This window comes from Meriones unguiculatus, chromosome 6 (assembly GCF_030254825.1).
Source record: "Meriones unguiculatus strain TT.TT164.6M chromosome 6, Bangor_MerUng_6.1, whole genome shotgun sequence".
NCBI lineage: Eukaryota > Metazoa > Chordata > Mammalia > Rodentia > Muridae > Meriones > Meriones unguiculatus.
Window position 1 is genome coordinate 118,240,224 of NC_083354.1, and position 14,727 is coordinate 118,254,950.

Sequence of the window (14,727 nt, forward strand, 5' to 3'; positions counted from 1 at the left end):
AATGTTCTTTATTATCTGAGGGATAGATAAAATCAAAACCATGCATTATGTGTATATGTAGAACCTCCTTTCCACATTCATTAATTTTCATATGCTCTTTCAGCTAGATTTCCCAAGCTACCCCGGCACTGTTACAATACTGCCGAATACAAGAGAAATTACTTAGCATAGAAACATCTTGATTATTTTTGTCTGCAGCTGTGGAGAATTCATGAAAGGGAACTATTTTTATAACTGATTTCTTCATGTAGGGGGTATACCTGAAAGTCAAACAAAACCATAAAAATTGTCCCATAGATGAATTGTATTTTTTCACAATTTATTCACTGTATATCTCAACTGAAGCCCCCTCCCTTAACTCCTCCCAGTCCCACCCTCATTCCCTGTTCCCCCATCCCCTTCCCATAGTCTGCTGAAAGGAAGAGTTCTCCTCCTCTGCCATCTGCCCATAGCTTATCAAGTCTCATCAGGACTGCCTGGATCCTCTTTCTCTGTGGCCTGGCAAGACCGCATCACCAGGGGCAAATGATCAAAGAGCAGGCAATCAAGTTCATGACAGAGACAGCCCCTGTTCCCCTTACTTGGGATATCACAAGTAGACTAAGCTGCCAATCCACTACATCTGAGCAAGGGGCCTAGGTTCTCTCCGTGCATGGTCAAAAGATGCCATGCAAAAAAATGCAAAGGGTATTTGCTCAGCTATGTTCATAGCAGCTTTATTTGTAATAGTCAGAATCTGGAAAAAACTTAGATGTCTCTTAACAGAGGAGTGGATGAAGAAATTGTGGCATATTTACACAATGGAATACTACTCAGTTATTAAAAGCAAGGAAATCATGAAATTTGCAAGCAAATGGATGGAACGAGAAAAGATCATCCTAAGTGAGGTAACCCAAAACAGAAAGACAGGCATGGTATAAACTCACTTATAAGCGGATATTAGCCATATAATACAGGATAGCTATACTAAAATCTACAGACCTAAAGATGCTAAATGCTAAGGAAGACCCTAGGGAGGATGTTTAAATCTCATTCAGAATGGCAAACAGGATAGACACCAGAGCGGTGGAAGAGAGGCAACAGGATGGGAGCCTACTATAGTGGGTCCTCTGAAAGGCTCCACCCAACAGGGGATCGAAGTAGACGCTGAGATTCACAGCCAAACTTTGGACAGAGTGCAGGAAGTCTTATGGAATAAGGGGTGGGGGGTGGATAGAAGGGCATGATGAATTGTATCTTTATAAAATACATTTGAAATCAATAAAAGTAGTCCCTATCAAAAAGAAAATGCCCATATTGTACAAGCAGACAAGGGTGAACACTGAAACATAGCTATTATTAGATCTACAGTCTTCTTTGGGACTCAAATTAATTCCAATTATTTCTAATTATTTTCTATCTGGTGGGAGAGAAAAGAGACTGAAATACAGCCTCAGGGTTGACCATATGCAGAGAGAGCCAAAGTTTGGGTACTTGGACAGGCATTGTAACCCTCAGGGAGAAAACATGAGTAGTTCAAAGAGGAAGTGACTGTCAGGTTCAAGGATTTCCAGGAAGATCCAGAATCTGCTTTCCTGTGTCTCCTTCTGTGAATATTCCAGCATGCCCTCTGGGAAGGACATTGCAAACAGCTAATTATTTGGAGAGAGATTTTGTGATGCTGATGAAAGGTAGATCAGCTTGGCATTGTGTCAATGACAACAGGGGATGGGATACTGTCAGGAGTCCCAGCGTGGGTCATAAATCCGTCTGGCCCTATGAGGGTAGGAGGCGCATTCCCATCTGTCCTCATGTGACTGTGATCCTAATGTTGGGGTCAAATGGTAGGTTAACTCATTCATTTTTCCCCTCATTCAGCAAATGCACAACCCTTCCTTTTGGATGATTAATGAGAAATAGAATCTCTTCTTTAAATAATAGCCAGTTAGCAAGTTTCTAACAGGAATGCAGAACAGAATTTCTCAAGTCAAGTTCACCACTTTGCAGCATCAAATGGAAAGGATGGCCACCCAACACACTGTCATTAAACAAGGTCATGCTGTGGGGGAACTGCTTATTTTCAGGATAGTAACAGGACAGAACCTTTCTATGTTGCCCAGGCTGGTCTTGAACTCCTAGACTCAGAGAATTCTATCCCTTCAGCTTCCTGAACAACTGGGACTACAGACATGCCCCACCATATAAGGTGTGGCTGTGGTTTAGCATGCCCAATGGGGAACTTCCTGTAATAGCAAATCATAGTTGTACTGGCCATAGAGGGCTCGTAAACATACCTCCACTTAGTAAAACTTTGTAGCCAGGAAACAGGGGAAAATAGCACTTTCTGGGATTGCTGTTTGTTAATGTTGTCTGTGCAAAGCTTTTCTGCCAGATTTTACTCGATTTTGTAGACAGTAGAAATAACAGCTGCTAATAGCTAAATTGCTTAATGTGCTGAAAGTTAATGAAAGAGAATTCAGTACTACAACATATATGCATAATATCTTCAGAGCTATTCCTGATTCAGCCACGCATATATCAGAAGCTACTAGCACACTTGATCAAATCCTATAGATGGGCTACCTACCTGAAACACAAGTTATATACATATTATATTCAACCTCATTCAACTTTAAATGAAACATATATTATTCATGTAATGTTTCACAAGCCAAATGCATGGGACAGTCCCCCTTCCCCGAGTTTATCACGTTTGCTGTATTATATTTCACTCTGATGTTTGTGACTTGAATCTCGGTTATGTTTATTTTCTCAGCAGAGGGGCTTGAACCTTGTGTGTGCTAAGTAAATATCTCTACTACCAAGTTATACCCCAACCCTCTTTTTTTGGGGGGGAGGAACTGCTATTTTGTTTTATTGATGGTGTCCTTTAGTTTAAAGAAACTTTTCCGTTTCATGAAGTCCAATTTATTTTTTAATTAATTAGTTTTTTATTAAATACAGTTATTCATTTTGTATCCCAGCTGTAGCCCCCTCCCTCCCAAACTTACCCCCCTTCCCTATTTTCCTCCCAGGCCCCTTCCCCAGTCCGCTGATATGGGTGGTCCTCCTCCCCTTCCATCTGACCCTAGCTTATCAGGTCTCATGAGGACTGGCTGCATTGTCTTCTGCTGTGGCCTGGTAAGGCTGCTCCCTGCCTCAGGGAGAGGCGATCAAAGAGCCAGCTCCTGAGTTCATGTCAGAGACAGTCCCTGTTCCTATTACCAGGGAACCCTCTTGGACCCTGGGCTACCATGGGCTACATCTGAGAAGGGGTTCTAGGTTATCTCCATGCATGGTCCTTGTTTAGAGTATCAGTCTCAGAAAAGACTCCATTTTTAAACTGTGTGTTTTTGAGAAAGTATCTCGCTAAATTGCCCAGGGTGTTTTGAATTCTCTTTGTAGACAAGGCAGGAGTTACAGTTCAGATGTCCCTGTCTTAGTGTCCTGAGTGGCATGGTCATGGACCTTTGACAACATACCTGACTCTAACATGCTTTTCTCCTTTGAAAAGAGTTGATTAAAAGAAGCTAAGAATTGTAATGTAATTTGCATCTTTAGAATGCTCCTGATTTGATGTTGTCTGTGTTACGGTAGTAGTTGCTTACATAAACATGTCTTTGTACCTGGAGTGGTGCGGGCTCTATTAGTATGTTTGTGGATACATCTTCAGCAATACTAAAAAATTAGGAAATTGAAAAATAGCTTGTTTGAGATTATGTTGAGAATATTGGGGCAGAATGCCTGGTGGCCTTTGAAGGTATAGGAAAACTATACTTTCCATTGACATGCTTCTGTGTGGAATAAATAATACAAGTTACCCTATTTGAGAAAGAATGAGTCCTACTGTAAGGAAAACAAATGTTTCATCTGTGATTTTCCTTCTGAAAGGGTGGTTGACAAGTGGCATTTCAAAGAGAGCTTTATGAAGAACAATCCTCAATGGCAGTGATAAATGATCCATGCTTTTAAATTTATTATTAGGTCCAGAAAGACTTCATCCTGATGGCAAAGCTTTCAAACTTTTTTCCTTCTTAAATGATGCTCTTTGGTAATCATGCCAATAAATTTTAACCATAAACAACATTCTTGTGAGTCCTCCCTGCCGTAGTATGTGTATCTAAAAAGAAGTAAAGCTTCCATTACCGATGACTGTACCTGGCACCCACTCTCCTCTGCTCTTTAGTCTAATCTCAAAGAGGAAAACCCACTGAGCCCCACTAAACCACCTGACCAGGACCTCAGCTTAGAGTGTAGATGTTTAGGAAGCCTAAAATGTCCTGTTTCTCAGAAGGATAGTAGTGGGAAAACTCTTCCTTTTTGAAAGAGCACTCAGATGCCACACCCTGTCAGAAACACTGTTAGAATCCATTGTTGGATAAGCATGACCACACACACACACAAACACACACAAAACCACACACAGAAATCTAGTGAGAAATTAAATGAAAATAATCACCTTTGCTTATTAGGGAGATATACCCATAACATATACGTGTGCACATATGTATTATACAAGTATTTATTTGTTTGTATGTGTATATGTATGTATGTATGTCCAAAATATATTGATGCCCCAGCAAAATTTCACCATGAGTTTCTTGATTCTCAAAGTATTCTTATAACCTTGGGGCACACACCCAGTAAATAAGTGAGGAACAAATGTGGAAAAGCCTGTCATCTATCCTGCACAACAATTTTGAGGGAGATGTCATCTTTCCTAACTTTGTGTATAGAAACTCCAGATCATATGCCAGAACACAACATATCCAAGAGGAAAAAGACTTGCCAGTGAGATTACACTAACACAGATGTCACAGAGACAAATGGAATTTTTTTTTTCAAATGTACAAAGGCTTTTTTCCGGAGAGTGGCCATTATCCATCTTTCTCTCCTGCCATAAATATATAGTTACAGTGTAGTCTGCAGCATCTCCGTTGATCAGATTAATTATTAATGGCAATTATGGTGATTATAGATGATAGATTAAATAAGTAGAAAAATGGCAGATAGGTAAATGGTAGGTAGATAAAGACAAGATGGACAGATGGAGAGATGATGAAGAGATATTTTTATATGACACTGGGGAAAAGATAGCAGATAGAGACAGAGCTATGACTGTCTACAGCTTTTACAACTCCTAAGATGAGTTGGCCTTCACATATCCTTAAGTTAGATGATGAATATCATGTAACTAAAGAGAAAATCCAAAGTTTTGGCTATCTTTGTTTTTCTCCAACTAACTCCTGAAACCTACAGACTTACTGTAAAGGACTTTTGACATTACTGACTGCTTACTGTATAACATATACATATAATTTCATTTTATTTTTAACAATTTCAGCATCCTTTAAAAACGTACACAATGAAAGTCTCAGGCTAAGAAAATGTGTCTTTCTTTCATAGTCCTTAAACTATATCTAAGTTTTATCTAGCTCTAAAATTCTCTACCTTGACACCTATAGTCTCTTAGACATAACAATAAAAGCCTGTAGAAGACAGAAAAATATTAGTGCATTCTGTATGTTTTATATGTCATAAATTCCAGAATTACTAAAGCCAAGTGGACATGATAAAAGATTGTAGGTCTTGGCATCAGAGTACCTGGGATCTTGGTCCAGTCTTCATTTCTCAGTCCTGTAGCCCTGGCAGCCAATTCCGAAATCTCCTGTAGCTTATTCAGTCCACAATTCTAGGTTAGAATAGTGTAGTAAAAACATGAAGTGGGGATTATTATGATTTAGTTACCATGGTCCATATAAGAAGTCATGTTGAGGATTACCACTTTAAAAACTCACTTGTCAGTATTGGAAATGATCTATGAGTAGTTCATAGAGTCATGAGTACAGGCAGAAATAGGCAGATGCAAATGATTAAATCTGACCCTAGTCTATCAGGTCTCATCAGGATTATCTGGATCCTCTTTCTCTGTGAACTAGTAAGCCAGCCATGGCAGGGGAAGGTGATCAAAGAGGAGACAACTTAGTTCATGCCAGAGACTACACCTGTTCCTTTTACTAAGAATACCTCATGGGGACTAAACTGCCCATGGGCTACATCTAAGCAATGGCTCTAAGTTCTCTCCATGCATGGTGCTTGGTTAATTCATCAGTCTGTGCAGGCTCCCTGGGCCCAGATTTTTTGGCTCTGTTGGTCTTCCTGTGGAGCTACTGTCCCCTCCTGGTCTTTCTATCTCCCTCTTCTTCCATAAGATTCCCTACACTCTTCCCAAAGTTTAGCTATGAATCTTAGCTTCTGCTTCAGTACCCAGCTGGGTAGTCTTTCAGAGCCCTCTGTGGGATGCTTTTGTCCTGTTCCCTGTCTTGTCCTGATTCTGATGTCTGTCCTATTTTCCCTTCTGAATGAAGATTAAGCATCTTCCCTAGGGTCCTCCTTGTTCTTTAGGATTATAGATTTTAGCATGTTTATCCTATATTATATGGCTAATATCTACTTATAGGTGAATATATGTCATGTGTGTATTTCTGCTTCTGGGATACCTCACTCTGGATGATCTTTTCTAGTTCCATCCATTTGACTGAAATTTTCATGATTTCCTTGTTCTTAATTGCTGAGTAGTATTCTGTTGTGTACCACCATGACCAAATAGGCTTCATCCCAGGCATGCAGGGGTGGTCCAATGTACGGAAATCCATCAATGTAATCTACCAAATAAACAAAGGAGGAACAAACCACATGATCATCTCCTTAGATACTGAAAAAGTAGTAAAGGCAATATACTGCACTTATATCAAACTAAACAGAGAAAATATCAAACTGAATGGAGATAAACTTAAATCAATCCCACTGAAATCAGAGTCAAAGGCAAGGCTGCTCACTCTCTTTACATCTCTTCAACATAGTACTTGGAATCTTAGCTAGAACAAAAAGACAACTAAAGGAGATCAAGGGGAAACAAATTGGAAAGGAATAAGTCCAAGTATCACTGTTTGCAGAAGATATGATAGTATACATGAATGACCACAAAAATTCTACCAGAGAACTCCTTCAGCTGATTAACACCTTCAACAAAGTGGCTGGATATAAAATTAACTCAAAAAAAATCAGAAGTTCTCCTGTATACAAAAGACAAATGGGCTGAGAAGGGCTGAGAAAGAAATTAGGGAAACAACACTCTTCATAATAGCTACAAATAACATAAAGTATCTTGGTGTGACTCTAACCAAGCAAGTAAAAGACTTGTATGAAAAAAAAAATTCAAGTTTCTTAAGTAAGAAATTATAGAAGATATGAGAAGATGGAAAGATGTCCCATACTCATGGATTGGTAGGATTAACATAATAATGGCTATTTCACCAAAAGCAATCTACAGATTCAATGTAATTACCATCAAAATACCAAAACATTCTTACAGATCTTGAAAGGACAATTCTCGATTTCATAGGGAAAAACAAAAAAAAATGAGTATAGCTCAAACAATCCTGCAAAATAGAAGATCTTCTGCAGGTATCTTCATTTCTGATCAGAAGCTGTACTATAGAGCAACAGAAATATAAACTACATGTTACTGGCACAGAAACAGAACAAAGGATCAATGGAATCTAATCAAAGACCCCCAAATAAACCAACATACCTATAGATACTTGATTTTTGAAAAGAAGCTAAAAACCATATAATGCAAAAAGGTAAAATCTTCCAAAACTGGTGCTGCTCTGACTGGATGTCTATATGTAGGAAAAAATGCAAAAATCCATATTTGTCAGCCTGCACAAAACTAAAGTCGAAGTGGATCAAACATAACACCAGATACACTAAATCTGTTAGATGAAAAAGTGGGGAAGAGCTGAACTCAATTGCACACAAAACAACTTCCTAAACAGAACACCAACAACACAGGCTCTAAGATCTACAATCAATAAATGAGACCTTGCGAAACTGAAAAGTTTCTGTAAAGCAAAGGACAATGTCAGGAACAAAACGACAGCTTATAAACTGGGAAAAGATCTTCACCCACCCTATAGCTGACAGAGGGCTAATATCCAGTATACATAAAGAACAAAAAAAGTTAAACAACAACAAATCAGGTAATCCAATTTAAAAATGAGGTGCAGAGCTAAAAAGAGAATTCTCATCAGAGGAATATGGAATGGCAGAAAACGTGTAAAGAAATGTTCAATGTCCTTAGTCATCAGGGAGATGCAAATCAAAACGACCCTGACATTCTACATTACACCCATTAGAATGGCTAAGATCAAAAACTCAAGTGATAACACATGCTGTAGAGGATGTGGAGAAAGAAGAACTCTCCTCCACTGCTGGTGGGAATGTAAACTTGTACCACTACTTTGGAAATCAATTTGGTGCTTTCTCAGAAAATTAGGAATAGTCCTACCTCATGATCCAGGTATTCCACTCCTGGGCATATATCCAAAATATGGTCAACCATACAACAAGAAAAATTGCTCAATTATTTTCATAGCAGATTTATTTGTAATAACCATATTCTGGAAACAATAGATGTTCCTCAACCGAGGAATGGATACAGAAATTGTGGTAAATTTACACTGTGTGCCTTTCTTGAGGAATCTACTAGAAAGCAAACTACAGACAACAACACTGACTGAAGACCTAGAATGATATGCTCAAAATGTCTGTGCTGTGCAGCTCTTGTTTTGATGCTGCCCCTGGATGATAAGGTCATAGAATAGAAAGATAGGTCACAGTGTGTTCCTCCTGATGAAGGTGAACATCACCTAGTGGAGAACAAGCTTAGATTTATGCAAACTGGCACTAACTACTTCTTTGCACAAAACATCAAGGGCAGATTTGTTAAATACAACAGGGGAATGCAACCATCAAACTCGAGGCCATGAGATGCATTTGAGAAAGAAGAAATGGAAGGAAGCCACAGTTTAAAACAGATGCTTGTAATCCCAGCACTCGGGGAGGGCAGAGGCAGGCGGATCTCTGTGAGTTCGAGGCCTGCCTGGTCTACAAAAGGAGTCAAGGACAGCCAAAGCTACACAGAGAAACCCTGTCTGGGATCAAAGTAAAATATATAAATGTGTTTTCAGTGAGGAGAGATGGCTCCATTGAGGAAATACCTGCTCTACAAGCATAAAGACTTGACTTTGGGCTCAGAGTACTCATCTAAAAAATCAGGTCATGGTGGCACTGACCTGTAATTCCAGTTCTGCATGGAAGAGGGGACAGAGACAGAGAATCCCTGGCATTGTTTGCTGAATCCTTTTTTAAAATGCAAGCTCCAGGTTCAGTGAGAGAGCCTGTTTTTAAAAAGCAAAGTTGAGGATGCCAGACCCTTTATCAACCTCTTGGCTTCACATGTGCACATACACCTGAACTCTCACAGTTCACACACACACACACACACACACACACACACACCACACATGCATGCACACATATGCACACAAGCAAACACAAACACACCAATAAATATATATTTGAAGGATACCAGCGACATATTTTGATGATTAGCCACACTTCAGGACAGGTGTTATTATTCATGACGTTTTATTCATGACAGGTCCACTAACCTAATTATCTTTTGTTTGAAAATGTTAAAGAATGCAAAAGTTTTCGAAGGACATGAGAGAGTTTGCAAAGCACATACTGTAAGAGCTTCAGACTCACTCTGTGTGCTAGGAGAAAGCCATCTTATGTTCACAGTGGGGCACACACAGAATCTGACAAGAAAGGAGGTGAACTTTAAAGAGAAAATTCCTTCCTTTCCCTGTGCCCATCTCATGATTCTTCTTATTGCAATTCAGTGGGATGCCTGAAAGGGTGACCTCTCCAACTGAGCAAGTGAGACCGTGGTTGCAAGTTCCTTGTTCTATGTGCACGCTCACGTATGCTGACTTACACCAAAGGAAAATGACTTTGAAGGTCGAATTTCAAGCTGCCACTCATTTTCTCCATTTTTCCTTTCAGGTATTTGCACACGATATACTTGGGCATCCGGAGCCGGCAGAGTGGGGAGAGCAGCAGGTGGCGCTTTTACTGGAAGATGGTGTATGAGTATGCCGACGTGAGCATGCTGCACCTGCTAGCCACCTTCTTGGAAAGTGCCCCCCAGCTGGTCCTGCAGCTCTGCATCATCGTGCAGACCCACAGCTTACAGGCCCTCCAAGGTAAGGGCTTTGCACTTCGGTTTCTGAATTGGGAGAGTTTAGCTACTTTTGTCACATTCCATGGATGCCTGATGTCCTTCGTTGACACGGGCCTCTTGTCTATCTGCCCGATTGCACGATTCGTGAATTATGCATGATATTTTCTTCACCGTGACCTGTCATGGTTAACTAAAAGAAAGACCATCCCCTTTGCCCTCCAGCTGTCCTTTTATCAGGGAAAAATGTAATTTATGATTTTGTGCTTGCTCCCTGTGGGCACAGAGTGAAAGCCTTCTGATTTCCATGGTAGAATAATTTACCAAAGTTACAAGGACAGCAATAACTATTATTCTCTGTCATATATATACATATATATGGATATGGATATGGAGAGTCTATACCATTGCCTTTGACATTGAGAGAGGGAAAATGAAAAAGAAATGTTAGAGGTTACCTTGGTAATTTTATTTTAAAATCACCTGAAAATGTTCTTAATTTTTAACAACATATTATTTCTGTACTATAGAGTTTATGGAAGGTATGTAATTATCTGGTTAATATTTTGTTTTGTGTTTTTTGCTTGGTCATGTGGTCAGTGAGACCAATGAAGTATCAAGGCAGTAAGCTGCCCTGATATTTCTGTAGACACTGGCTCTCAGATCCATCCTAAGAAGATAAGACAGCTACTGTAGACAAATAGGTGAATCCGTTGGTATGAGTATGAAGTCTAAGAGACACTTGCATCTGATTTGTTTCCTAATGTATTTGTCAATCCTGTTAGCAGATGATGTCTCATGAATATCGCAGAGCAGTGTAAATGCTATTTCTCTTCAGTAGAGCTGTCTGAGCTCCTCTGAGTTAAACATACCATGTTTAACATTGCCATGTTCTATCACGGTCCAGCTAGGGACTTGATCTGAATGGTGTTTTCAACTTTCAGTGTCTTTGTAGCTCTTATGGAACATCCACGTTACACTAGACTAGGTGCTTCCATTGAGAGATAGAGACCCGGGCAAAGACAACAGGGAAAGAAATGCAGACGGTGCTGTGAAAATGAAAATACTGACTGTGCTTTGTCAGTTTATTCTGAGCCAAACGTGAATGATTATAACTTAGAAACAGAGACTCAGTTATAAATTCATGTTACACCATGGAAACTTCACTGTTTGTTTTATTTATTTATGGTTGTTAATTAATTTTTTTTAAAGACAGAAACAGTGTAGCTCAGGCTGTCCTCAAATTTGCTGTGTAGCAAAGGCTAGACTTTAATTCTTTATCTTCCTACTTCCACAGCCTAAGTGTGGAATTACAGACATCTGACATCATGCCCATTCACAGGAAATTTTATAGTCACAATGCATGAACTAGTGTATTTACAAAGCATGTACTGGGATCACCAGACAGGTTAGATCTATAGACATGTAGGGAATTTGAATTATGTCTTTGTCTTATTCTCAGCTGCGGGTTCAGTAGAGGATCACTATGACAAGCTTAGAAAACTTTCCAAAAGTTAAGAGGTACTGTGTCTGCCATAGACACAGTGGGGCATACATTAAGGACAGCCCAAGGTAACCTTTTCCCTTTACTGTAGCCACAAGATTCTGCTCAGTCAAGGTTGAGCTGCTTACATATCTTTAAAGAAAATGGCTGCTCCAGAGAATTTCATTCAGCTCACAGAGCCTTAATAGTGAATTGCTCATTAGTTAAATTCCTGGCCCAACCCTGATGACATACTAGAAAGCATTGTTTCTAGGAGCTTTACAGAGGCACACAAAGATTATGGTGTCCATTTTCTGTTGGCCATTTTCTCTGGGGACACGGAGTCTGCCCTGGAGAGGGGTGATATACCCAGTGTCATTACTCTGGGGAAGACTGGTTTTCTCTTCCCAGAAGGTATCAATTGAAAGTAGATTCTTGGTAAAGAGTAGGATGTTGTATCTACTTTCCCTTCTTTATACTGAAATTCCGTCTGGTTTTTGTTTGTTTGTTTTGGATTTTCATTCTTGTTCTTATTTATTAAAAGAGAGAGAAAGAGAAAGAGAGACAGAGAGAGATAGCATGAACTTAGGTGGGTAGGGATATGAAAGGATCTAGGAAGAGGGAGGGTAAGGAATATGATCAAAACATATTATATGAAAAAATAATTAAATAACAAAAGAGGCAAAAAGCTCCACAGGATATAGTACTCAAGTGTTAGAAAGCAAGCTGGAAGGAAGAGAAGGTGAGTGCTCATTGAGAACCAGCAGAGAAAAGCAGGACAAAGAAAGGGAGACTATATGAACTAGCTGTGGCTGGCTGGTCAATGAAATTGGATGGGTGTAGACAATGAGCCGAAATGCAAAGTTCTCCACAGTAAGACACTGCACAAGTTTTCTTGTATCTTAGACAACCTTGAGCTGAGTATTGTTACTTAATCCTAGTACTTTGAGGATAAAGGCAAGGGGGTGAGGAGTTTAAGGCCTACTTCAGCTACTTAGTGAGTTTGAGTCAGACTGGGCTACACGAATCCATATCTCAGTGGAACATAAAACAAGCACAAATAAACAAACCAAAAAACCCTCCACAGTCTTCAACTCTCCACCATCTCCACCATCTCTTCTAGTAAGTGAATGCCTAATGGATAGATAGTTCCCTGTAAATGCTTAATATTCTGTAAGTACAGATGTAAATGAAATCAAAGCCAATTCAAACTAAAGTAACCTCCAAGAATTCAGTGTGCATCTTCAGAGCAAGTTAGTAACTCTTTGGTATAAACAAGTAGTTTTCTTCTTGTCCCTGCCTCCTGAGTGCTAAGATTCAGGTGTACAAAAACAACTATCAGGAGCACTCAGAAAAAGATACAAGACTGATGGATACACCCTCTTGTGGCCCTAGCAGACCTAGTGTCTCATGAAAAATGAGGAAGCAAGACAAGAGAGGCCAAGAAAAAAAGCACCTTTTCAGTTTGAGAACGTCATATACAAATCACACACACACACACACACTACCACCACACCACACCACACCACACCACACCACACCACACCACACCACACCACACCACACCACACCACACACATGAAAGGAAAGGCAATCCCTAGCACTCTGGCTAATTTAGATTTGGTGGTCTTTCCTTTTTTTATTTTATTCACTTTATATCTGTGAAGCCCCATTCCTCTTCCCTTTTCAGTCCCACTCTCCCTCCCTCTCCCTCTTTTTCCCCTTTTCTTCAGAAAAGGGGAGCTCCCTTTCCAGTCTACTTCAGCTCATCAAGTTGCATCCGGATGGAGCATGTTCTCTTCCCCTGTGGCCTGACAAGGCAGTCCTGCCAGGTGGAAGTGATCAAAGAGTTGACAAGTGAGTCCTGGTCAGATGCAGTCCCCTTTTTCCTTATTAGAGGACCCACATGAAGTCTAAGCTGCCCATCTATGACACATTTGTAGGGGGCCTGGTTCCAGTTCATGCAAGGTACTTGATTGGTGCTTCAGTCTCAGCAAGCCCCTCTGGTCCCTGGTTAGTTGGCTCTCTGTTGGTCTTCTTGTGGAACTCTTGTCACCACAAGAGTTCCTTGCACTTTTTCACAAGACTTCTTCTCTTATTCCTTGCACTTTTTCACAAGACTCCGTATGCATTGCCCAGGGTTTGGCAGTGAGTCCCAGCATCTGTTTTGAGGCACTGCTGGGTAGAGTCTCTCAGAGGACAACTCTGACAGGCTCCTGTCTACAAGCTTAGCAGGGTATCCTTCATAGTGTCAGGGGTTGGCACTTTCCCATAGGGTGAATTTTTGGTTGGGCCAGGCATTGGTTGGACATTCCCTCAATCTCTGCTCTGCTTGCTCTGTTTTTATCCCTGCACATCTTGTAGGCAGGGTAAATTTTGGGTCAAAGTTTTTGTGGGTGGGATACCCCTCCCTATGCTAGAAGACTAGTCTAGTTAGAGACTAGTCTAATTCAGCCTCTATGGCCTCTGCTACTAGGAGTATCTGAGTTCCTTCATGTCCTCCCAAGAACCTACTTTGACTTAGGTCCCCTGCTTATCACAGAGATAACCCCACCATTAATTTCTCTTTTCTCTACAGATCTTATGTCCTCCTGCTCTGATCTCCACTCTTTCAAGTCTCTGTGTCCCTTCTCCTACCTTGTTCCCTCTGTTTAACCACTTCCTCTTTCTATTCTATCTCCCCTTTCGGGCGAGATTTATGCTTCCTCCCTTGGATCCTCTATGTTACTTACTTATCTTCTTTGGGTCTGTGCCTCATAGTATGCTTATCCTGTAATATATGGCTAAAATTCACTTATAAGTGAGTATTACCATGTGTGTCTTTCTGGGTCTGAGTTATCTCACTCAGGATGTTTTTTTTTTTCTAGTTCTATCCATTTGCCTGCAAATTTCAAGATGTCTTTGATTTTAATAGCTGAATAGTATTCCGTTGTGTAAATGTGCCACAGTTTCTTTATCCAATATTCAGTTGAGGGACATCTGTGTTTTTTCCAGTTTCCGGCTATTATAAATAAAGCTGCTATGAACATAATGGATCAAATGTGTTTATTGTATGGTGGAGCGTCTTTTGGGCATATAGCCAGAAGACGTATAGTTGGGACTTGAGGTAAAGCTATTCTCAGTTTTCTGAGAAAGCAACAAATTGATTTCCAAAGTGGTTGTGCAAGTTTTCATT

General features: G+C 40.1%; 1 protein-coding gene across 1 annotated transcript in view; it reads left to right on the forward strand.

The window, feature by feature from the left end:
- Xkr4 (XK related 4) overlaps positions 1-14,727 on the forward strand; it is a 383,550-nt gene that overhangs the window by 215,793 nt on the left and 153,030 nt on the right. Inside the window, exon 2 of the mRNA XM_060385926.1 lies at positions 9,895-10,094. Within this exon, the coding sequence (XP_060241909.1) occupies positions 9,895-10,094 (200 nt within the window). The remainder of the gene's footprint in view (positions 1-9,894; positions 10,095-14,727) is intronic.